Source organism: Acomys russatus, chromosome 2, assembly GCF_903995435.1.
Source record: "Acomys russatus chromosome 2, mAcoRus1.1, whole genome shotgun sequence".
NCBI classification, from domain to species: Eukaryota; Metazoa; Chordata; class Mammalia; order Rodentia; family Muridae; genus Acomys; species Acomys russatus.
Window position 1 is genome coordinate 69494035 of NC_067138.1, and position 26123 is coordinate 69520157.

General features: G+C 45.6%; 1 protein-coding gene across 1 annotated transcript in view; it reads right to left on the reverse strand.

Annotated features, from left to right (window-relative positions):
* Susd1 (sushi domain containing 1) overlaps nt 1–26123 on the reverse strand; it is a 114910-nt gene that overhangs the window by 46433 nt on the left and 42354 nt on the right. Inside the window, exons 6-9 of the mRNA XM_051156403.1 lie at nt 21328–21507; nt 11331–11428; nt 9840–10026; nt 2031–2140 (exon numbers count right to left, since the gene is read on the reverse strand). Coding sequence (XP_051012360.1) covers nt 2031–2140; nt 9840–10026; nt 11331–11428; nt 21328–21507 — 575 coding nt within the window. The remainder of the gene's footprint in view (nt 1–2030; nt 2141–9839; nt 10027–11330; nt 11429–21327; nt 21508–26123) is intronic.

A 26123-nucleotide genomic window follows, 5' to 3' on the forward strand; every position in this document is an offset into this window, starting at 1 on the left:
TACCCTAGCCTTAAGGACCACTCGCTAACAATGTGCGTATCCTCTTACACAGACAGCTTTTGAGTGCTCAGCTTCACCCTCCCAGTTGGTCTAACTAGATTTCATGTATTACATAAACGGACCTTTGACATATTAAACGCTCAGTTTCTTTTTCCATTTTACTCTTCAATCATTTTAGTGTAGGGCGCGGGTGCATGTGGATGCCAGAGGCAGGTGCCTTCTCACTGAACCTTGAGGTCACAGATGATTCCAGCCTGGCTGGCTAACAGCCCAGAGGGTCCTCCTGACTCTGTACATGGCACTGTCCCTGGCTCTTTAGGGTGGTGATGAGGTGCAAACCCAGCTCCTCATGCTCGGGGTGATAACTACTTTACAAATGGAGCCATCTCCCCAGGAAAATGTATTTTCTTAACCAAGTATTTGATTAGCTATGATAAAACTCCTTCAGTACTACATTGGAAAACAATTTTAATCATAGAATAAACTATTTGGGTCCTTGAATGTGTTCCTTTTCTAGGGCTCTTTCCAACATGAAAACTTAAATACTCATTTGCTTAAAAATCCTCCAGTAGCAGCCGGGCATAGTGGCATATACCTGTAATCCCAGCACTCAAGGAGGCAGAGGCGGGCAGATCTCTGTGAGTTCGAGGCCAGCCTGGTCTACGAAGTGAGTCCAGGACAGCCAACGCTATACAGAGAAACTTTGTCTCGATATTTCCTTCCCCTCTTCCTACCTTCTCTTTGCCTTTTATGCCAGCCACTGTGCCATCGATATACCCACAACCCCCTGCTTCACCTCACTCCAGCTAATTCCCATCATTTGATATGATATAACATAGTTTTTGCTTCTTTAAAAAATTGCACCCTGTCAGAGAGAAGTGGAGAGATGGCTCAGCAGTTAAGAGCACTGAGTCTTGTGGAGGACCTGAGTTTGATTCCCAGCATGCATATGGTCCTGTGAGTTTAATGGTTCAATTGAAGCTCATGTGACCGGCTCTACCACCCTCCAATCCGTCCCATTACATTCAGTCACTGGGTCATCCTCACAGGTCATCTAACTCCAGTTCCAGGGGACCCAACACTCCACTCCTGGCCTCCATGGGCACAAGGTACATATATGGTATTCATACATACATGTAAACATACACCTTAAAATAAAGCATAAATAAATATTTTTAAAACTGCTCCTGGGACCAAGTAAGGGCATACACAATCCCATTCCTTTATTTGTTTCATTATTATCAAAGACTCACTGTATCACATTACAGTTGCCTGTTTATTTGTACTTTCCTATTTGTTTGAATTGAAACTCTCAGGTCATAATATGTGGAATGAACAATTAATTTTAACTTTATTGTACTCTGCCCCAACTTCTAGGCACTAAAAATGACACCAAAGTAAATCCAGGATTCTTTTAAAATTTGCTTTTGATTTGAGTTTGGGTATAGACGAAAACATAAGTTAGATGAAAGCCAGTAGCCACACAGTGAGCTTCTTGTAAGAAAGAAAGAAAGAAAGAAAGAAAGAAAGAAAGAAACTATGCCCAATATGTAGATTTCAAGGCAAAGTAAGATACAAATATTAAATGCGTTGAAATGTGAGTGTGAAACGGCAGGCAGAAATCACCAAGCACACAGTACCTTCTTTCATTTTAGCTCCTCACAATCATCTAACCTGTGCTCATCTCTGGAAACAGCCGCCACAAACAGTGCAGACCGTCATCCCACTGGGAGTCTTTAAATATTCTGGAACTCCCCCTGGAGATGACCCACATTTTTGGTAAGCAGAGTTGGGGTTTTACTAGAGATATTTTAATATAGACTTGCTGCTAGGACCCACCCGAGAGCACAGGTATGGGCTGGGAAAGAAGAGTCACAGGTCATGAAAAAGACATGTTTAATAAGATTGAGTACCAACAAGAGAAATGCTCAGGGGAAAAGTAAGTCACCCCGTGTGGGGAAGAATCACTCCATTTTTTTTGAACGATGAATTCAAATGACTATTAAGATAAGAATAAGGGATCATCTTACTTGGTACATTTGTTCTGATCCAACTTTCCTAGAATGCCTGTTCAACTTCAAACAGGTTTCATTAAATACTGAAATATTGAAAATTCCATCATCTTCTAAGAGATCATCTTCTAGAAGACAAGAAAACATGTTAAAAAAAAAAAAAAAAAAAAAAAAGGTTGCATCACCAGGCAGACAGATCATGGCTGAATGTAAGTGCAGCTGGAACACTTTCTGAGGTCGGTAGGGTATTTAGCACAAAGAGCACTGCATGTGCATTTGGTGTTACAGACTTAGGCTCAAGCACTATTAGCTCTGTAGTTTGTTTTTTGGTTGAGTGTGTGTGTGTTCTCAATTGCTCTCCACCTTATTTTTTGAGTCAGGGTCTCTCACTGAATCCGGGGTCCCTGACTCTGATAGACTATTTGGGCAGCAAATGCTCAGGACTCGCCTGTGGCCGCCTTCCTGGTGCTGGAATTCCAGGTGTGCACCGCTGCTCCTGGGTGTTTAATGTGGGTTCTGGGGATCGAACTCAGTCAGACCGTCGTGCTTAGACAGTAAGTAATTTACCAACGGAACCATTTCCCAGGCCCTGACTCTCTTCTGGCTTTTCATTTATTTGTGGTTTTGTCTTTGAGACTGATTTATCTTCATTTTATGAGTGCTTTGCCTGCATGTTATGTCTATGTGCCTGCTGCCCTTGGAGGCCAGAAGAGGAAGCAAACCCATGGTCTCCGCAAGAGCAACAAATGCTCTTGACCACGGACCTATCTCTCCAGCCCCCTCGTTTTGTTTTCTGAGAGAATCTCACTTTGTTGCCCAGGCCTCCTCGGATTTGCCATTAGCCCAGGCTAGCCTCTTACTCCTAAGCCCTCTCCCCAGTGTCCTGAGTACTGGATTACAGGCATGTGCCAGCACTCCCAGAAACACATCTACTCCTGAGTCGTATACACGTGGCCAAGTGAGGCGCAGAAGGGTTTCTTCTAACCTCCATTTGCCTGTTTACAACACCAGCCTACCCAGCTTGCTCTCTTACAGCACTGACAGTTGGGAGTGAAATCCTAGAATGTTGCTGTGGAGCTGTGTGACCTTTGTAGACAGTCAGCTGTACCTGGATGGGCCATAATAAAATGTCTTGAAGCATCTCTCTGGACAGGCATTTTTGAGAAGAAAGGAAATGGTGTGTAAAACTCTATGGGTTAGGAGCCTGGAAATGACTGGAAACGTAGACGATGGGGCAGAAGATGAGTGCTCTCACAGCAGACAGCCTTTCTCCAGCTCCTCAGCTGTGCTCAGCTAAGATAACTAACAATCAATCAAGAGGCAGGCTAATTCCAACCATCATATAGAAAGTCGTTCTCTACCTCCTGCGGGCAGAACATTCCTGCAATCCTTTATTCCCTCAACGCAGTCAAGAAGATATTCCATAGGATAAGTTAAAGAACTCACTTTGAATCTGGGAGTAACAAGGTAATTTCCAAGGAAAAGCAAATTTCCTAACAAATAAGCTTTTACCTTTTCTGCCAGTGAAAAAGGTGGTTTGTTTGTCTGTCTGTTTTTCTTTCTATGATGCCGGGGATCGAACCCGCAAGCTCACATGTTCACACCACAATCTTGAGCTACATCCACAGCCCCTAACAAAAGTTTAAACCTTTCTCAGGGAGACCCTCTTTAATCACCACTTTTAATACATAAGTCTCCTGTGGGAGTCTGTGACATCTAAGAAGCAGTCACAGTAATGGCAAATTATTCCAGTCAAAATCAGGATTGCCCAAAGCATTTTCACTATTGCTAACATATGCAACACAAGGCAATTAGACGAGAGACAATAGTCCTGACTATAACTGGAAAACGTGAAACTATGGCGCTAAGATTGTGAAGACCTGTCATATTTCCTTTATCTTCACAGTGTTTAAAGTTTTCTCAAGGATATGGTGTTGGGGGGTAGGGGACAGCCATAGGAGTCTGCAGAACAGCCACCGTATACATGTATGAAATGCATGGAAGAAATAGTATATATGTCTAGGACTGTACACAATCAGAAGACAAGCAGAACCAGTGCCTGCAAGTTCCCAGTGGAGACAATTTTCATGTAGTATAGCCGTTACAGTCTGAATTCAGAGGAAGATGGGGCTGGGAACAAAGGCATCTGGCTTCTACTCCCCACACCCACTCCTGACAGAAGTGACTGAGAATAACTAAAAATGGGTCAAAATTTACATCAGGGTTGGAAGGAAAGGTTGGTTGCCATATGCAAGGCAGACACACGAGGACATTTACACTTAGCATAGTGTAAAAGAGGCCCGGCTGTGGGGAAGCGGGTAGAGCTATTCAACCTGCCTTCCGAGCAAATGAGCAAGGTCTCCAAAGTTCAAAGGAAAGACTAGAGACCTTGAACCTGGGAAGGAGGCCATAGGGCAGTAGTGAAGGCCCTAGTGGAGTGTCAGTCGGTTAGCCCCCAGATCTAACTGCACGTCAGAACCACACACACAACACCTCTAAAGTAGTGCTTGGATTTCTATGGGGGTGTGCTTTAAAGGTCACCAGGCAAGTCTCCCATCCAAGTACTAACCAGACCCAGCACTGCTTAGCTTCGGAGATCAGCTGAGACTGGGCACATCTGGGTGGCATGACTGTAGACTTCACCCGAGAGGCAGCCAGGGCAAAAAAAAAAAAAAAAAAGTGCATTCGCTGCCATGGCTAAGGCCAGTGGTCCTTCCTTAGCCCAGTGGAGATCAGCAACATGGAAGACCGTCTGAGTGGAGACTTCAGGGCCAGAGGGTTCCATATGACAAAACCCCTGGGTTGACAGGGCCGCTTGACTCTGCCACTTCAGTAGGCTACGCTGCCGCGCCATCATTGGCCAGGCAGTGCAGAGCTGGCCAAGGCCAACAGCTGCACAGGTCACCAGAACAAGGCACTCAGGGAGGAGAGCTTCCTCAGAGCGGCTCCTCAGATGAGGCCCCCTCACTCAATCATCAGTAAACCCTTCCCAGAGAGGGCTGAGATAAGCCTGCTAACGTTATCTAGTGAAAAATGAGGCCGAAGGGAGTGACATCCATCTTAGGAGGAAGCATCAGTCTACAGAGCTTTATCTTCCCAGGATAAGGAATCTAGAAGCCTCTGAGATGATTCTATCACACTAAGAAAAGGGAAGGAGAGGGAGGCGTGTGTGCAAGGTATCAGGGGTTTTGGAATGTTTGTTTGGTTGGTTGGTTTGGGGTTTGGTTTTTAGACACAGGGTTTCTCTGTATGGCCTTGGCTGTCCTGGAACTCACTCTGTAGACCAGGCTGGCCTCGAACTCACGCAGATCCACCTGCCTCTGCCTCCTGAGGCCTGGGATTAAAAGCTGTGCACCACCACTGCCCAGCTTTGTTTTCTTTTGTGTCAAAGCAATATGATAGTAAGTTTAGCACCCATTCTCTGGCTTTTAATGCTAATTTCTTGAAAACATCCAAAAAGATTCTAATGAAATCTAAAGGAAATGTTGAGGGAAGCAAGAGAAAGAGCTGGGATTCCCCCACACACACTCCTTCCTCAAAGAGGAAATGAAAGTGCACAACAGCATTTACAGCACAGTACACACACACACACACACACACATACATACACACACACACACACACACACACACACACACACGAACACGAACACAGTTGGCATGGTGTACATTCCCAGAAGGCAGAGAAAAAAGGACATGAACATTAAAAAGGAGAAAACAGGGAATTCCACGGAGGTGTATGGATGGGGGCTGGGAGTGAATCTCCAACACTCTGAGATGGAGATTTGGTGAAAAAAATCATTCCTGTGCGGACAGATCAACCCCCCCACCCCCACCCCAGGGCAGTAGGAAGACTCGCCAGGTGCACAGCATTCACGCTCTTCAGACGGAAGTTTCCTGAAAAGACCGTCCCCTCCTTCACTGTGGAACTCTCAGTGGCTGCTGCCCGGTCAGTCAGCACTTACCACGCACATGGAATACGTGACTAAGGCTTAGCTTTACGGCTAAAGGAGTTGTTTGTTGTTGTTGTGGTGGTGGTGTTTTAATATCCATACCAGATTACCTCATAGCATTAGAGACAGTGGGGAGTTGGGGTATGACTGGATGCTAGAGCCTATGCTTAGCTTGTGTGAGGCCCAAGGTCCACTCCTCTGCATCTCCTCCCCCTCAAAAAAAAAAAAAAAAAAAAAAGGAATAAAGAAAGAAAGTCACACCTTCTTCCAAACCCCCCATTAAGGTGTTAAATCCCAAAGCTGATGTGATCCGTTTACAGAATTCTAAAAAGAAGTTTATATTTCAAGAATTTATCTCCACTCAAACTCTCATTCACATGTGAAGGGAACAAAAGACATTCTCAGATCATTGTGGGCTCAGAAAGGACACAAATTCCATGGCGAGAAAAGATAGAAATTGTCTTCTGGACAGGTGAGTAGAGATGGAGGAAGAAACAGGAAGAGGGTCTCAGAAAGGCCGGCAGTACAGACTGCGCTAACTAAAACACACAGAAGGCAAAAATGGCTGCTGAAAACAGTGCTACGAGCAACACTGGACAAAATCAAAGCAGCACCAGGCCAACCCGAGCCACCAGCCTAAGGAAAATAAAGGAGGGGACAACTCTGCCTTCCTCACGCAGAAGTTATCACTGCTGGAGCAGTGACACTGGTAAGCTGAGATATGCATCCACCTAGGCTTTTTAAAAAAATGAGGTCAACTGTTGAAGAAAAACCAAATCTGTGCTGTCCGACTCACTGAAAAAAGAAACCTGCGGAGGGGATGAAAAGAAAAGAAACACGGGGCACAGTGATGTGTTATTTGAAAAGAAAAGAAAACGTTAGAAGGGAAGTCATAACCCAGGAAGCAATGACGTAAGTCTGTTCGCTTATCCACTCTGTGTGTTCTTACTCCTAGGGTCGGCCATGGAAGCCTCACCCACACAGCTCACAACCATCTGTAACTCCAACTCCAGAGGATCTGACATGTAAATTAAAAACAAAGATATTTTATTTAATTAAAAAAAAAAAAAAAAGGAGCCGGGCACAGTGGCACACGCCTTTAATCCCAGCACTCGGGAGGCAGAGGCAGGTGGATTGCTGTGAGTTCAAGGCCAGCCTGGCCTACAAAGTGAGTCCAGGACAGCCAAGGCTACACAGAGAAACCCTATCTCAAAAACCCCGTGCCCCCCCCCCAAAGGCTGGAGGTGGGACAAGAAGATTAGAGGAAAAGACAGGCGATCATCAACAAAAACATGTATGAAAATATCATAAGGAAGCAGGCGCGGTCATATACTAATTTAAATATGTACTAATGTACTGTGGTGGTTTGAAGGAAAATGCTCCCCATAGGGAGTGGCCCTATCGGAGGCGTGGCCTTGTTAGGGGAATTGTGTCACTGGGGGAGGGGAGAGGGGGGCTTTGAGGTTTCAGAAGCTCAGGCCAGCCCCAGTGGTTCACTCCCTCCCTCTGCCTGTTATGCCTGAGAATTTGGCTGTAGAACAACTCCCAGCTACCTCTCCAGCACCGTGTCTGCCTGAGTGTTACCGTGGTGGCAACGGACAAAGCCTCTGAACTATAAGCCTGCCTCTGTTATTTTCCTTTATGAACTGGGCATGGTGGTGCTCATGCCTTTAATCCCAGCTCTCCAGAGGCAGAGACAGGTGAATCACTGTGAGTTCGAGGCCAGCCTGGTTTGGAGTGAGGTGGGGGGTGGGGGGGGGCTCCTTTTTAAGAGTTTCCAGGATCATGGCGTCTCTTCTCAGCAGTAAAACCCTAAGAGGTGTATGTATGTGTGAATACCTATCACACTAATTGTGTGATGTGATACACTCATAATTAATTCTGAAAAGGGGAAATCAGCACAACAATTGTGCAATTAATGAAAGTAAGAGCAAAGAGAACATGTATTAGCACATTTTAAAATAACTATTTAAGCGGAAGGAAAATCAGCATAGCGATTAAGTCCCACCTTCAACGCAAAGAAGAGGAGAACAAGTGACAGTGTCACAGGGATTCTGTCAAAACTCAGGTCTGCGAGGGGGAGGGACGCCTTCAGGGTTTTTATTATTAAAAGGAAAAATGTGGGACTATGTTGAATTTTGCATTCAATTACAAAATTTAAAAATGTTCTGGATAGCCAGGTGCAGTGAGTGGTACAGGCCTTTAATCCAAGCACCCCAGAGGCAGAGACAGGCAGATTGATAGCTGTGAGTTCAAGGCCAGCCTGGTCTACTAGGGAGAAAAAAACCTGTGCTCTTTGGAATCAGATGGACCCAGCATTGTGTGTTGGCTCTGAGAGCATGGGGTGATCCAGGGAAGGACGTCTGTGTATAGGAAATTTATTTTTAAGACCATGGAAGCAGTAGTCTGCATTACGGCCTTGTAAGCCTCCAGATCAAATATATCTTTGAAGATGCACTCATAAGTGAGTTTGTGTTGATCGATGCTGTGGATTAATATTTTCCAGATTTTGGAGTTTGGGGTCCAAACTAAAATAAAGCTAGTGGATGAGGGACACAGGGGCACAACTGCTGCTGGGTGTGCAGTATCTCTGCAGTGCTTCAGGTACTCAAGTCACTTGAGGGACAATCAGATATTCATAAGAATGGCTGTCATTCTGACTTGGTAACAGATGCCTTGATGCCCTTTGATGACCTTGTCAAGGAGACATGTCCCTGAAAGCCCACAGGAGTTCACTCACTACAGTTTCCCTAGTTATACAGGAATTTCTTATTTTTTTCCACATTATATACCTGAAGTAAAATAAGTTTTATTCATTAAAAAGTCCTAAGAGGCCTAACTTCATAGTTGGTCTTATATTATTTCAAAAGGCAAGCCATCTTATTATTTCTGCCTGATCTTAGGTTGTCATCTCTCAGTGAATGGGGACAGCAGAGTCTGAGGTCGGTTTTCTTAAGGGGACATTGAACAACTAACTACAAATAATCAGTGGCACCAACTGCTGCTCAAAGTTTATTTTTAAAGTATAAGTAAATATAAATTTTCTTGTTAAAAATGTTTGTTTTCTTTTCTGTGTGAGTGTGTATGTATGTGCACACAGAAGCCAGAAAAGGACACTGCACTCCCTGGAACTGGGGTTCACAGTTGTGAGCTGTCAGGTGGGTGCTCAGAGCTGACCAGCTACGAGGACAGTAAGGGCTCTTATCTACTGAGTCATCTCTCTGGTCCTGAAGTTTCTTTGTCAAAAAGAACTAACTTAGCTTGGCTGGTGGTGGCGCGAGCGTTTAATCCCAGTACTCAGGAGGCAGAGGCAGGCAGATCTCTGAGTTCAAGGCCAATCTGGTCTACACAGCAAGTTCCAGGACAGCCAGGGCTGCAAAGAGAAATCCTGCCTCGAAAAGAAAACAGAAAACAAAAAAACAAACAAACACTGACTTGAGCTGTCGAGATGGCGTAGTTGGCAAGGAGCCACTTAAGCACTGCTACCTGACTCGCCAGCCAGACCAGCTCATAGTAAAAAGCATGAGCTGACCCTTCGGCCTCCCTGCTCCACTTCTTTCTTAAGCAAGGGAAAGAAAGGCCTGTTGGGCTTTCTAGAAGAATAAGCTGTGAGACCCTCTACCCCGTGTATACCTGCAATCCACGTCTAGTGTCTTTCTTTAGCACCCATTTCCAAGGACTCAGCTGAGAAGCAATCTACACTGCCGTTCAGCTGAGTAAGAATTCATCCTCCTACGCCTGCTGTGGTTCTACCCACGCACTCGCCTTATCCCTCTGCCCACACCAGCAGGAACCCCCTGACCTGTAAGTTCTCCACAGCCCCTGCTCACAATCCCCGCCCCCGGGAGCAGGAAATGCGGCTTCCCTCTACCTACCAGCCATCTGGAATCCAAAGCTCGTGGGCGCAGAGCGCCTGGGAAAGGCTGCAGAAATGCTCACGGTGTAATTGGCGCCTTGTCGGAGGTGGAGGCACACCTCTGGGGTCCTGCTCTCTGTGGTCACATTGATTGTCGCCTCGTGAACTGCCGCCACAGCCTCTGGTTGCTGTCTCTCAACGTGGACCTTTAGAAGATGAAAGATATGAGGGTCCAGCAGGACTGCGATCAGACTGGCTGGCACCTCACAGTGCGGAGAGCTGTTTCTCTGCTGTCCCACCTTAGATACTGTGTAGCTGGGGAGCGGGGGGGGGGGGGGGGGGGGGGGGGGGGGGGGGGGGGGAGGCGGGGGGGGTCAACTCTGCCACGAGGTGCCACTGAGTCCTGAGCTGTGATAGAAGGGAGAACTGTACTTGGGGGCACTCTCCTAAACACAAATGATCATCGGGGTTCTAATGCCAAATAAGCATATGCTTCCAGCCGTGCTGGGGGAGGAAAGCACAAGTGCTTGGAAACAAGCAATGAGAAGATGCCAAACACAAATGCACATCCTCACAACCACACTCTGTCCGATGGCGTGTATATACACACGTTAGACCTAAAATATGTATGTAGCCTAAAAACCCCACCCACTTTTTTAAAAAGGGCAATGGAACTGGAAAACAATTAGGGGACTAAGCATCTTCATATTTCTCATTCAAACCATATAGTCGGTGGATAGCAGCATTAAACTATGATCTGGTTGCTGTTTTTGTAGTTACGGAAGCATCATTGTTTTAACCTTCCCAGTTACCTGTGTGATAGCAGCATATAAGACCTATTAAAGAAATTATTTTCTAATGAAGGGAGGCTAAAAGGGCTTCAGAACTTGTCTTGGCTGTGTTGTCTCCAACTGAAATGCCAATGTGGGTTTTTAAGCGTCTTTGTTTAAGGAAGTAGCCCAAGACACTTTACAAAAGGAAGGAAGCTCACCTGGACTACACCAAGCCACAGTAGCGATTACCTGGGCTTCTTCATAAATTAAAATATCTGCAGCGTGTTGCTATACATTTGCAAAAATGTGGTTTCACTTTCTATGATTGAAGGAAGAAAGGGAGGAAGGAAGAGAGGGAGGGAGGAAGGAAGGGAGGGAGGAATGAAGGAAGGGAGGAAGGAAGGGAGGGAGGGAGGAATGAAGGAAGGGAGGAAGGAAGGCAGGGAGGGAGGGAGGAAGGGAGGGAGGGAGGGAAGAAGGAAGGGAGGGAGGGAGGGAGAGAAGAAGGCAGCGTGCATGTGTGTGTGTGTGTGTAAAGCAGGCAGTGTGCATGTGTGTGTGTGTGTGAAGCAGGCAGCGTGCATGTGTGTGTGTGTGTGTGTGTGTGTGTGTGAAGCAGGCAGTGTGCATGTGTGTGTGGCGTGTGTCTGTGTGTGAAGCTCCTGTGTAGGTAGGCAAGTCTTCAGGCTGCCATTTCATCTCTGCATTTGCAAGGCACACCAGCTCACTTTACTTACTGTGTACGTGATCTGGAAGTTTACCCTCTCTGGGCTTATTTGCCACCTCACACAGGAGTCGTTAAACACAGACACGTTGTGAATTTCTATCATAATCTCTAGAAAAGAAAAAAAAGAAAGAAGAATCTCCTCGTGAGCCACATCAGTGGGCTTCCGGGGAACCCTGTTGGAGCCAGAGCCTCATCCAGCTGGTGTCCCTGCTGCTCACCAGTCACTCTGGCTCAGAGGCAGAACTGAGCAATTCAAGCAATCCAGATGGTTTGTCATGAAGGAGCCTGGCCCACTGCCTGACCAGGCAGAAAAGGAAAAGACACTGCTGAGGGTGAGGCAGAACTCCAGCTGTGATTAGCCTGATGGACCACTGGATGCCACTGGCGGTCCACTCTAGGCTGGAGCAAGGCCCAGGACTGAGTCTTCCTTACCCCACCGTGACTCCACCCAACCCCAGGACGGGGAAGATCTGCATCAGCCTCCCTCATCTTACCCTGGGTGGTAGGCATTCACTCAGGGAAGTGGCGCCATGAAGGATGACCCTTCGGGAGAAGCTTGGGATGAACTGAGTTCTCCACAGAGTCCCTGATCTCCTGGGACTCCTCTAGCAGAAGTCATGTGATCCTGATCTGATGAGAAGCCATGATTTCTTGGGGTTCTGCTTTTTTTAAGCAACCTGCAGGGTTTTTTGTTTGTTTGTTTGTTTGTTTTGTTTTGTTGGTTTTTGGTTTTTTCGAGACAGGGTTTCTCTGTGTAGCCTTGACTGTCCTGGACTCACTTTGTAGACCAGGCTAGCCTCAAACTCACAGCAATCCGCCTACCTCTGCCTCTGGAGTGCTGGGATTAAAGGTGTGCACCACCACCGCCCCAGCTCAACCTGCACTTCTATTTCATGTGATGAATCTGGCAATGTGGGGAAACACACGGGTTCCCTTAAGTGACGTGGTTTCCAATGGACCCAACCAGCCGACCACTTATGAAGTTACTCAGGGTGACATGGGAGAAAACTAACTTTTCGTTTCTGAAAAACCAAACTTCCTACAGATAAGTAAAGCTGTTTCTATTTGCAAACGACATGACCTTATATGCAGATACCACTAAGGAATTCAAACCTTAAAAAAACAAAAGCAAACCCACAAGCCTATGAAGGCTAAGAGATCAGCAACACAAGATTGCTAAGCACTTCTGTACACTAGAAACGAATGATTAAAGGATAATCAAGCAATTTCTTTTACAATAATGTCAAAAAGTTGGAAACAAACAAACCAACAAACAAAAAATCCAAACACTTTAAAGTCAGGCATTGTGCTATCATCCTTGCAGATGAGAATTCTCATTTCATCCAAAAGAAACACTGCACAGCGCTATCCAAGCTTTCCTGTGCAGCCGGGCATTTCACGGGTTCTCGAGGCCAGTGCATGCCGGCCCTACATACACTCTGACAACATGTCTCTTATTTTGAGGTTTCCTTGTTGTGGCTCATGCACTCTAGCACACGCAGCCTGGAACTGAAGAGGAATTCAATGCCCTCTGCCCAGGAGCTAGTGGACCAGTCACTGCCCTTTGTCCCCGTGAAGCCACTGCCTTAAGTGACTCAAGTGTTCACAGCCTTTCAGAATGCTGGATCGCAGTGGGGCAGTCCCTCTCGCCAGGGGAGACCAGGACACTGTGGCATCCCCATGGCTGCTCTTTCTTTCCTCAGGGACTCCTCTTGGTCCCCAATTCGGCTTCCTGCAATTTTACTCCCGGTTACATAATAATACAAACTTCTGGTTCTGTTTGGAGAGAAACCCAAGGTAAAACCTCCATGGAGATAAGTTAGAAGGGCTGCTCAGCTCATGAGCACAAGGACCTTGAGCCGTGTGTGTGTGTGTGTGTGTGTGTGTGTGTGTGTGTGTGTGTGTGTGTGCGCGTGCGTGTGTGTGTGTGTGTGTGTGTGTGTTTAGCCTGAAGGGCCACTGGAAACCACTGGAATCCACTCAGGGAGGCTGCAGCAAGGCCTGGAGCTGGGTCACTGTCTCATGCTTATAAACCCAACACTAGAAAGATGGAGACTGATGCATCCCTGTCCCACCTAGTAGGTGAGCTTCTGCGTCAGCGAAAGCCCTCATTTCAAGAGCCCCAGTTTGGTACCCAGCACCCACATCAAACAGTTCACAATAGCCTATAGGTCACAACAACCTATAAGTCCAGCTCGAAGGGACTCAACACACCTGTGCACAGCCACACAGATAGGTCATTAAAAATAATAAACCTTGGGACTAGAGAGATGGCTCAGTGGTTAAGAGCACTGCCTGCTCTTCCAAAGGACCCAGGTTCAACTGCCAGCAACCATATGGCAGCTTACAACTGTCTGTAACTCCAAGATCTGACACCCTCACACCAACACACATAAAATAATAATAATAATAATAATAATAATAATAATAATAATAATAATAATAATAATAATAAAAAACATTTTTTAAATTAAAAAACAAAACAAATGGCTCCTGTGGAACGACATTCAGGGTTGATTTCTGGCTTACACACACACACACACACACACACACACACACACACACACACACAGATAAATGAGAACGATAATTAGACATTAATTAGCTCCTGTTTCTTCCCTATAGTAAATCTATTGCCAGCCACTAAGAGGGAAAAGGAGCCTGAACCTTCGACGCCTGTAGGGTCAACACAAGTCTCTTGTACAGAACCAAGGTCAAATTTGGATTCCTCTGATCTCTATGTTCACCAGTGATTTTATATATTTACTAAATCGGTCCGTGCCGGCATTGTCCAGACTCTGTCCCACCACACCTGTTTTCGGGTAAATCCAAGCTGTATGTTAGTAAGTGAGAATAAATTGAGGCCGAGAAGAAACACAATTTTCTGTAGAGATATCAGAGTGTATCAGCTATGAAGCCTAAAAAAATTAGTGGGTCCTCCTCAGAACACAGATAGTGTGGAAAAAAAGAATCCGTTTGTCTGCATGAATAAGCAAAGAAACATAATGGCCGTGCTGGCTTACCTCCTCGGGTAGCAAACAGTGGTGCTGATGCCAGCCTGTCAGCCAGGATAAACTCTGAGTGTCCCTGGCCACTTCTGCTGCTGCCCATCAAGGCCCCAGAACTTTCAGCATCTCTGCTCACTCACACAGCCTTCTGATGGTAACTCAGCAGCTGAGCCGGAGGAAACAGAACTATTTCCTCCCTCATCTTCTCCTTGAATTGCCAATAAAGCAAGCAGCATTCCTATTTGGGGTGCCTGTGTCACCCAAGTAGAGATTAGAAAAGGGTTTCCTTTCTTGTTCTTCCTTTTTGCTCGCTCACTATGACAACTGTAAATGACATCTCAAAGATGCCATCTGCCTCTAGCCTGTGCAATGCTCTGCACAGATGGGACCCAGATCTGATTATAGCAATGCCAGATATCCCATCTCAAAGAGTAGATGTCTTTTCCCACCAAATACCAAAAAGCAAGTTGAAAAGACTTAAAAAAAAAAAAAAAAAAAACCAGGTGTTAAATGTCGACATTAATGCTGCCCTTTGGAAATACAACACTTGGCAAAATATACAAAATATACAAAATTGAAAACCACATAGTGGCTGACAAGGTGCTTGTCACCAAGCCTGAGGCGCAAACATACTCGCATAAGTTGTCCTCTGACCTCCACGTGTGCACAGCGGCATGGCACACACCTACCCATACCCAACTAAGCAACTAAGCAACTATGGCATTTGTGCCATAAAAACTGAAGAGAAGGAAAGAAGGAAAGAAGAAATGACATGTATAAAAGTCTTGTTTGGACCGGTCTCCTCTTCCATTTACTGCTGGTGACTTGCAGAATTGCTCCCCGATGCCAAGCATCCTACTGTGCCACACACTGAATTGTGAGGAAGACTAGACCAACAGCTCCTCCCTCAAGGAGCACGTTGCCTAATGGAAGGAGCAAGTGCGGAGGCAGGTACATTGCAGCTCAATAGCATTATCCAAGGCTCCACACGAACATGGGGAGGGGGGGGTTTAACCAGGCCAGGAAGCTAACAGCTCTCCCTGGAGGCCCTGGGAAATTCAGTTTCACGGTGGGCACAGACTTGGAAGATAAATGGCTGCAGAGCAGGGATCAGAAAGAAGAGCAAGTCTGGATCTCAGGCCAGCGAAAGGGTGAGGCAGGGAAGAGCGGGGGGGGGGGGGGGGGGGGAATGCCAGGTGGGTACAGAGGAAGCACAGGATGGGGAACGGCTTGCTTGCCAGGCTGAGGACAGACATGTCTTTGAACGGAGACAAGCTGCCGGATAATGAGGGGGACAGTTTTCCATTTGGAAGGAAGCACTAGACTGCAGAAGAACCGGAGGTCGTAAAATAGAACATAATACTATTTACTCAATGGCAACTATATGTCAGGCTCAACCTGCTCCTCACAGGCCTGATCTCATTCTCCCAGCAGTCATAAGAAGCAATAATAAAAACAATAAGGGTGAACAGTTATTGAGTTATAACTATGGACTGGAGAGTATGCACAGGACTTTATCCTTCAAAATAACCTGGGACTGGACATCACCGTGTCCATTTTATAGTCCCGGGGCCTGGATGGTAAGTAACTTTCAAGGGTCAGACAGCATGAGGGACCAAGCCCAGACTCACAATTAGACATGTCAGACCCTGCCGCTAAGAGCCTTTGCCCTGACGTAGTCAAGAGGTTACGAGGTGAAATTGGGCTACTGTGTTGTGAAACAAGAAACAATTCTGAAGAAGATGAATGGGAGGCGAGGGAGCCGGACAGACAGGAAGCCAGGCTGACTGCCAGTCTTTAAACACAAGAGTCTGACTGAACGGCCCTTCACCGCTCTCCCAAGAAGAGGCAGAGCGGGCCTGTAAGAGAGAGCGACGAACTGTGTTGAGGACACGTTAGCTATGAGTTGTCTGCTGACTGTTCAGTAGAAAAATAGCCCTCCAAGCCATGGATCGGTGGGTGGAAATAGAAGATGTGGGGTGGGCAAAAGCAATACATTCAAGTAGGTCACAGACAGGCACTCAGTGCCAGGACCCCGAGAGACACTAGTATCCAGGGAGACCCAGGGACACGGGCGGTATAGGAGGCAGAAGGGAAGTCGGTAAGAGAAAGTACGCCCAGGAAGTGAAGGAAAGAAGGAGCGAACATGAGGGTGTGGCCTCCCTTCGTTCTCACTCAGCTCCCTCACTCCAACCAGGTTGGGAGGGTGCAGCGGGTCATTAAGGCCAAGGGGCAAGGTCATGTCCTTGTTTCCACCCCAGCAAAGGCAGCCTCCCTTTCTCCCACGCTCTATCTTTTTACCTGATTAAATGCCCACTCAGTCACGCTAAGACTTGGGGCTTGACCTTGGACAAAAGTAGAGAGAGGAGACCTTGGGTCTGTCCAGTGGTAGGACATATAAGCATCTCCAGTTTGACGCAGGAGAGAGCCTACAAGGTCCTACTGAACCTGCACTAAATTTGGCATAGTAAAGTACCCAGCTTTGCTTTATTTTATCCCATCTATGTTGGGAGAAGGGGAACATGTACAGATATTCTATATGTGTATGTATAGAACATGCATATAAATGCATGCTTGTATGTGTGTGCACATATATGGATTTTGGTATTCTGTTAACATCTAATATTTCTCTGTGTTGCACTTAGTTTTGGAATTGGTTATTTAATGTCCTACTTCTCAGAGTGGAACTTTATCAGAGCAAAAACTGTATGTATCTCTCTAAACATAGCAATTGGACAAAGGCATTCCTAAGGTATTTTATTATCTGACTGATTGGTTAGATGAGCGAATGGACGCTCAACACTGAAGGTATAGAAGGCAGGAGGATTGAAACGGAACATGAACTTAGCAGCCAGGTGGTCATTCGTAAGGGGAGGAGGGTGGGCACCTAATTGGCTGAGACGAAGAGGAAGAGGATGCACCTAGCCCGCTCTTTCTGAAGACCCACTGACAAGGTTGGGCATCAGTCCAGGTGACTCTCTAGGCTTACAATTTAGGGCCCCTTTTTACTTTTGAAAACACTACTAGAATAAATTCAGGTGGGTAAGTTCAATATCACTTCCTGATCCCAAAAGAGGAACGATGACGTCATGATGAAGCTCACAGCCAGGCCCTGAGGCCATTCCCAAACGGACTGCCATGCAAGCCATGTTGTCATCACAGCAGCGACAAAGATATCGAAATACATCTCAGAATAGGCGTGTTTGCTACAAACAGTCTAATTCTTCCTTTCTTTGTGTTAAGTTCTAAGTTAAAGTCATGTGAAGTGGCGAAAGGTGGCATGCCCAAGTTCCTAGAGTGAACTACATCGTTCATGGCACATGACTAAATGTCTGTATGTTCAATGGGTACTAATTTCTTTGCGCACATTAGGAAAAATACATCTAGTTTGTCAGAGTCATGATATACTACATATGACAAAGAATCATTGGCTGGCGCATTAAAACCACAAGTTTAAATTGTTTGCCAGGCATGGTGATATATGTCTCTAGACTTAGCTGTTTGGGAGGCTATGAAGGATGATTTCGTGTGTGCATGTGTCCTATGTGCTATTTTAAGAAACAAGTTGTGTAAATTCTTTAGTTACGTCAAAGATCATCAGGCTAGTATGTAAATAGCTCAAGCTTGGGAGGGCATGAGGAGTGAAATGTGGGGTTCCAGGGCCTTCAGACTTGAGCTCAGATCGAAAGACCCTAAGAAAACTGTGGAACTTCGTGAGTCTCAGATCCCTCAGCTACAAGCTGAAAATACTTGCTTTACAGGTTTCGAGGATGAAATGAAATCGAGCATTAGGGTCCCCCCTCCTAGGGCCCGCCCCCCTCCCCCGCCGCCACCCCCCCTCCCCCGCCGCCGCCAAGAGAACCCTGGGTGTGCAAGTTGGCGTTCAGTGAGCACAGCAATAATGTTGGTAGTCTGAATATTATACACGGACTCAGACCCAACCCAGCAGTGTGCCTAATGGAGTAATGTGCCCATCTATCTCAGTCGCCCTTTCTTTTCCATTTAAAATGTTCCGGGGTGCAAGTGAGCACTCCCTAGGCTGCCGAGGAGGGGTGAGAGCTAAGGAGGGACAGAGGTTAACAGGTACTTGGTAGCAATTGCAGTAGTAGCCAGGGCAGGTTATGGGATGCAGAAAGGACACTGGCAGATCTGTGTTTCAACAAAGTTGCTGCTCTCCCAAGAGCATGCAGTGATGGAGTGACGGAGCGTAATTATTAACCCAGACTCTAAACATAAAAGGTAAATGACCTGTGCAGAATGGAAGCCAGGGACAGCCTTATCAAGACCGAATCAGCCTCTTTGATCTTGAAGTAAAACTGACTCACTAATGTGAAGCTTCCATCTCGGGTTTTTCCAGACACTAAAGTAGTTGCCTAATTCCCAGCTGTCTGGAGTTTCCAGTTCAAACTGGCCTTGGAGAAAAAAGTACTACCTCCTTCAGCCCTGGGGGTGGGGGTGGGGGGGAGTCCTACCACCTTGTTGGAGCCCACACTTCATTCAAAATATTACAGATCTACACCACTAACGCAGAGGCACAGGGCTTGAGAAATACTCCAAAGTACTTAAAAACAATTTGTGTACAGATAATTTATTCTACAGAAGCGTAGAAAGAGGGGTAAAGCAGACTGAAAACAAGGAAGGATAATAATAGGGAGAGAAGCTAAAAGTGAACACTGGATAAAGTAAATACAGAGCACATGGGGGGAGTCGGGATGGGGTAAAGACCTTGATGAAAAACAGGGAAAAGTAAAACGAGAGGGGGCAGCTAAGCGAGAGTCATGACAACCAGCATCTTTCGCTGCACTTCCAGAAGCTTCTCCAGCCTGCCTGCCTCTCCAGAGAGATGATCTGCACCGAAGCATGAATTAATGAGCATGCAAATCACTCCCTTTATCTGTGAAAATCGAATTTAGCTGCCAATCCTGATTGAGGGCACACAAGCGTGCTCACAGAAAGAGCCTGGCTCCCAGGGAGAATGCCTTATTCTCTCCTTAAATCAAAGCTTGCATAAGTCCATGGAGACGGCTGCAGCTGGAGCCACAGGCTCAGTGAAAAGTGGAGGGCTGAGGACAGTAATTATAATTAGTGGTTATATAACATGTTTGTTCTTCAAAGCGCTGTACAAGGATCGGCTAATTAATAGCTTACTGTGCCCCATGCAGATCCCCTGGTTTTTCATGTAGTGACTAATCCTTGTGCCCCCACTGAATGGTGGCCACAGAGGACCTTGAACAACAGGACAAATGGCAAAGGGGCCACAGCTATGCTCTGCTCAGTTCTGGGAGAAAGCCATCTTACTTCCTCCAGATAGGTCCTGGAGGTGTGATAATGGGTCAGAAAGGCCATCAGCCTAATTCAGTTCGGGGCCTCAGAGACACTGGAAGATAGGGCCCTAGAGTCCTTGCTCTCAATACAGGCTTGTACTTGCTTCTTTGCTCAGCCAGTGAGGTATCTGCAAAGCAAGGTGACCTAGATCTCTGGCTTCTCCCCTTCTGTCCCCTCTCCACTCTCTAGCCTATGTCTTCTGCATTTATGATGGCGATAACGGAACGTAAAAATCTTCTGTCTACCCCAAGGATTCCTTATCCATAGGCTTCAGCAGTCTATGATGCTTTGAATTTCCTTGCAGGACACCACAAGGACATACGAACATGCATTTCCTCGGGGAGAGGTCTGATTCTTCCACCACACCGTAAATTTAAAAAATGTAGGGCTTCGCACATAGTGCACACCAACTCTCTATCTTTGGAATAAACGGATAGGCAGGATGGATGGCATCAATTTTTCTCTCTCTCTCGGGGATGGGGAGATGGCTCAGCCCACAGGTGCTTGCCACACAAGTGTGAGGACCTAAGTTTGACACCTGAGACTCCCATTAGCAAGCAGCTTGGAGGCTAACCCTTGCGGTCCTAGTGCTGAGAAGACAGCCAGGCAGATCTCCAGAGTTTACTGGCCAGCCACATTAATCTAATTGGTGAGCTCTGGGCCAAGGAGACATCCTGTCTCAAAAAAAAAAAAAAAAAAAAAAAAAAAAAAAGGTGGATGGGGCCCTAGGAACAACACCTGAGGTTGACTTTTGGCCTCCATGCACACCTACAGACACATGGTCAAATGCACCTGCATAAACATACTTAAACACACACGTATACACACACACACATACACACACACACACACACACACACACACACACACACATATATATATATATATATATATATATATATATATATATAGAGAGAGAGAGAGAGAGAGAGAGAGAGAGAGAGAACATAATAGAATAGAATGTTTCTCAACTCTAAAAAGTAAGGAAAATGACATAGGCCTACATTGTTGATATACCTTAAAAATATTTTGCTAAGTGAAATAAGCCAAGCTAAAAAAACAAAGACCAAAAACTTTGAGCACCATGTGACTACCTCCACAGCGTGCCTACAGCAGTCCCATCCTGTGAGATAGGAAGCAGAGTGGCAGGGTCTCTGTGGAGGAGGGAACGGGAAGTTCCAGCGTTAAAAACATTCTGGAGACTACTTAAACAACAATATGGATACACATTACACCAATAAACTGCATACGGAAAAAGAAACAATATAATACTTTTTTTGTATTTTGACACAAATAAAACCTAACTCCTTGCATTGTGTCATCTTGTGTCTTAAAAGCTGCCATGACAAAATGTCTTAAGAGTATACTCCTCCAAGAAAATGGTTCATAGTACAGATTTTCTCATCTGGGTAAGGAGAAAAGGCAAAAACACAGCAACAGCAAAAAACAAACAAACAAAAAAATGGTGAATTACGGTGTATCAAGGTTTGGATGTGTAAAATTCTCCCTATATTTCATTTTCCCAATCCACCTTCTAAGTCGTCAAGACTAAGCTGATAAATCTTAAGCCAATGCCCACTCAGTAACTGGCAGAGGAGGCAGAATCCCTGGGAAGGCAGCCTTACGCTCCCTGCCCCCTCTGGAGCTGTGTGTCCAGCAGAGTGGAATCTGTACCTGTGCATGCATAAGTGACCTCACTCCAGGAGCCCTTCTCTGTGCAAACAGACGTGATCTTTCCTCCAGGACTCTCAAAGCCCTCCTGACAGACATAGTGAGCCACACTACCCTGCCTGGAGCTGTGATTCGCCACCAAGATGGCGTTCCGCACTTCAGGAGGACAGCCACAGCTGATCTCTGCAACGAGAGGCAACAGGACAAAAGCCATGAGCCTTGACGCTTCCATCCCCCGCAATTAGGAGCTCAGAAATAAACATTTCATGATGACAGAGGCCATCCATCTGCGGAAAAGAGAAAACACAAACTCCCTCAAATAACTCAAATGTAATTATATAAAATTAAGGTTGGTCAGACATAGGAAACCGGTGTGCCTGGATTTAATGAAATTTTCAAACGTGCACAGAGAGAGAAGAGGCAAATTATGAGGTGGCTCACGTATAAAGCTCCTTGTCTATGGAACTATATTTCTTGGGGTTCATTTACCTGTTGAAGTTCTCTAGAGCGTTACTGTGTATGTTCAGACCCTTACTCTTGAGTGGGTGATACCACAACTGCTACAACTGTTGTCAACTGGACAGTAATAAAATATTACAGGCTCCTTGACATTCTTAAAGCAAAGCAAGCAGAAAGTGCTCACCTTCCTAGATTCATGTTACATGCACCTGCAGCTCTCAGGGAAAAGTCACTTGCAAAGAGACAAGGGAGACCAGAAAGCATTAAGGTGATTTGAAGTTGGTTTTCCACAGACCTTAAAGAATAGTGGGCTATTTACAAGGAACTTTACGCAGAGGAAAGCGCAAGATACAGTCAATTAGATCCTCCCAAAGCAGACTTTGGCACACAAGGCAGTTATCTTCAGACACTTTGAACTTTCAAAAACGTCATCTATACCACTTCTGACAAAAACTGGGAACCATTTAATAAACTATTGGCCTAATAAGTGCTTGTAAGCCCAGCACTTTGGCTGAGGTAGGGCGACTGAAAGTTCAAGGCCAGCCCTGGCTGCAGAGTTAAGACTGTCTCCAAGACCGAATACATCATGAACAGATCATTTCTTCCCGCCTCCTCTTGCCCTCCGGCTGCAGACATTGACCATGGTCTCTCAGCTTTCCAGTTTTCTTCTTTGAAGTTCATTGGTTGGGATAACTTCAATGGTGGGTCCACCTTTCAGATACTCTCTCAGTATCTTTTTGGGGCCTTTTTTTTTTTTTTTTTTTTTTTTTGTCATTTTAGATAAAGAACATAAAACATACAAATAAATATGAATGAGGATGTAATTCTGTCTTTAATATTGAAACAACAGAAACAATTTAAATATTTACCAAAAGAAAATCGGATGCTAGGTGTGGCAGGCCTGCCTATAATCCCAGCATCCAGGAAGTAAAGGCAGGAAGAAGAGTGAACCAGCCTGGGCTACAAGAGGCCCAAGAGGAGACAGAGAAAATTAGGTAAATCAACTGCAATACTACTGAGCAGTCATTAAAAACCCAGGAAGATCCACCCGCTGGTGTGAACAGATGCCGTGATACAGTACTGAGTCAAACAGCAGGTTTCATCTGTGTAAAACACACAGAAGTCTTTTTTGCATGGGTTTCTTTTCTTCGGTTCCAAAGTTAATTACATACATATGTTGGGCAATTGATTGTATAGTGTGTATTTCAAAAATACATAGGAACTTGAAAAATACTCGGTATTGCCTGTTAACAGCTTCAGAGGGGAAAAGGCAAAAGTAACCCGGTTTGACAAGAAAATGAATCAGAAGAGGTATATCTTAAGAAGTGGAGCAGATGGTTCTTGGGGAAAACATGTATGAACAATGAAACTGACAAGGTACACAGATAAAGTCTCTGTAGCCATTTAAACTGGACCACTTGATATGATAATCTTTTTTTAATGTTTATTTAGGTAATTTATTCAAATTATATCTCATTTGTTATCCCCTCACTTGTATCGATATGATATTCTTAAATGATTCTAAAGGTCGAGTAACGTAGAACAAGTTGTAACAGAAACATAATTCCAAGGGTTTTCAGTACAACTGGAACAGTGAGGTCTAGGGACAGGCAAACCTAAACCTGTCACTGACGCGACGGTGTACAATGCTATTCAAGAAAGAATATCGAGCATAAAGTAAAAGGAATGGGGGGGGTGTGTGGTTCAGTTGGTAGAATGCCCTCTGGGCACCTGAAGTTCCAACCCCATCCTCCACACCACTAAACGGAGAGCAATGGTGCACACGTGCTCCCAGCACTTGGGAGGCAGAGGCAGGAGGATCTCTGTGAGTTCAAGGACAAGCTGGTCTACAAAGAGAATTCCAGGCCAGCCAAAGATACACTAAGAAACACTGTCTCTTTCACACGATCTCTGGTGCCCCATATTTGGCCATGTCCCCTTGATGGGGAGGCCCGATGGCACCTGGAGGAAGGACAGCAGACTACCAAGAAGAGACTTGATACCCTGGCATCATATTCAGGGGGAGGAGGTCCCCCTCGGTCACAGTCATAGGGAAGGGGATTGGGGTGAAAGCGGGAGGGAGGGAGGAATGGGAGGATGCACGGGATGGGATAGCAAATGAGATGTAATATGAATGATTTTATTTTTCAATGAAAAATGTGTTTAAATTTAAAAAAAGAAACACTGTCAAAAATAGATAGATAGATAGATAGATAGATAGATAGATAAAATAAATTTAAAGTCAGCCTGGGATACATTCAGTCTCAAGACACACACACACAGAGAGAGAGAGAGAGAGAGAGAGAGAGAGAGAGAGAGAGAGAGAGAGAGAGAGAGAGAGAGAGAGAGAGAGAGCTATAAGAATCCCACATGTAGGGCCAAACTTGATGGTACACAGCTTTGATTTCCAGTGCCCCAGAGGCAGAGGTGGGCAGATCTCTGTGAGTTGAGGCCAGCCTGGTCTACAAAGGGAGTCCAGGACAGCCAGGCCTCTGTTAAACAGAGAAGACCTGTCTCAAAACCAAACCAAACCAAACAAACAAAGAAGCAAAACCCCCCAAAAACCCAAACAACAAAGAATCCCACATATAATCAGTAATCTCAGCTGCTCCTAAAAATGAAACAGAAAAAAAAAATTCCTTGTGATATTCATTTTGATTTCAAGCTTTCTACTTCATGTGTAGAAAGCCAGGAAAAGCTGCCGTTCCTAGCACCTACACCTTTAAAGATAAAAGTTCACTTATTGGGCTGAAGCATGCTGAATAAAACAAATGGTATCAAATGTTTCCGACGCCCCATCAATCACACTTGGCTCTAGGAGCAGGCAGTCTCACCCGGCCTGTTGGTACAAGCAGTCAGTCCCATGACCTGGGAAGCCGAGGCAAGAAGATCACAAGCCCAAGGGCTGTCTCAGCTGCATTGTGAGGTCAAGACCAATGGGAGAATGAAAAAAAAAAAACCTTGTTGCAAATAGGAAGTAAAACATGGCCCAGGGCACAGCTCCATGGCAGAATGCTTGCCTGGCATTCACAACCAATCCCTGATGCTACCAAGAAAAGCAGGCAGAAAAGAAAGACAAGCGGGGAGGAGGAGGTTTCTCTTAAGTCCCTGACACAGAATGAGTGGAACTTGCTCTTCTCTGTCTCATTATGGATGCTTAGCCTATTGTAGGACCTAGAAGTGCTTCCTTAAGAGATGCTTTCCAAATCAGAGTCGCATCTGCTGCCGTTGGACTCAGCCAAAGGTCTATAATAAATACAACAGCCCAGCTCACCTCATCAGTATTCTGGCTGTAACTTAGCTTTCAGTTGACACCAACACAAATCACAAGTAGTTATGGGACCAGAGTGAGGCTTCATAAGATCTCAGCTCTACCTATGTCTCAGGTCCCGCACTTGTTCACAGGCCTCTGTTTCTCTCCATACGTGTTGAGCTGATACAAGGCCCCTTAGCCTTCACCTTGTTTACCCAGCATCAACCCTTTACTGGCCCCAAACACTGCAAGGCACCGGTATTGTTTGTGTGCACATGAGCAGTCAACCAAACGAGTAGTTAATGTTTTCTAAAACTGTCCGGTCACTCCCATACAAAGCATGTAGCTTAAGCCAGGGTTCAGCTAGAGAAAGTAGGAGAAGAAGTAAGGGACGAGGGCTGAAAATGGAATTATCAACGAAGAAGTGAAATTGAAAGTACAGCTCTGCGTACCTTGAATATGGACTCCTAAAGATCTCAGTGGTGAGGTCAGTAAAGAAACTCAGCAGCAGATAATTGAATTACTAAAGGAATGTGAGTTCCAAGAGAATAAGAATATGGAAGCCGGGCGTGGTGGTGCACACCTTTAATCCCAGCACTCGGGAGGCAGAAGCAGGCGGATCACTGTGAGTTCGAGGCCAGCCTGGTCTACAAAGTGAGTCCAGGACAGCCAAGGCCACACAGAGAAACCCTGTCACAAAAAAAAACCAAAAAAACAAACCCCCCCCCAAAAAAACCAAAAAAACAAAAACAAACAAACAAACAAAAAAAGAAAACCAAAAAAGAATATGGAAGATGGTGAGGTTAGTTTCCATTCCAAACACATTCAAGAGGCACGATGATTTCAGTTGTGGTTACAAGAAGTTTATAATTAATAGTTTAAAAATCACCAGACTGATGAGAAATCCTTGGCTTGGTCTCCGGAGAGGAAGACTGGAGGCAGATAGTGCCTACAGCTCTGTGAGTTCCCATTACTGAGCGGTTCGCATTGCATAATCCCTTGGCAGAAGAGATTTAGAAAGAGTGTGTGATGTAGATGAAACATTGTTCTAAGCATCTATCAGTAAGAGTCACCCAGGGAGTGTGTG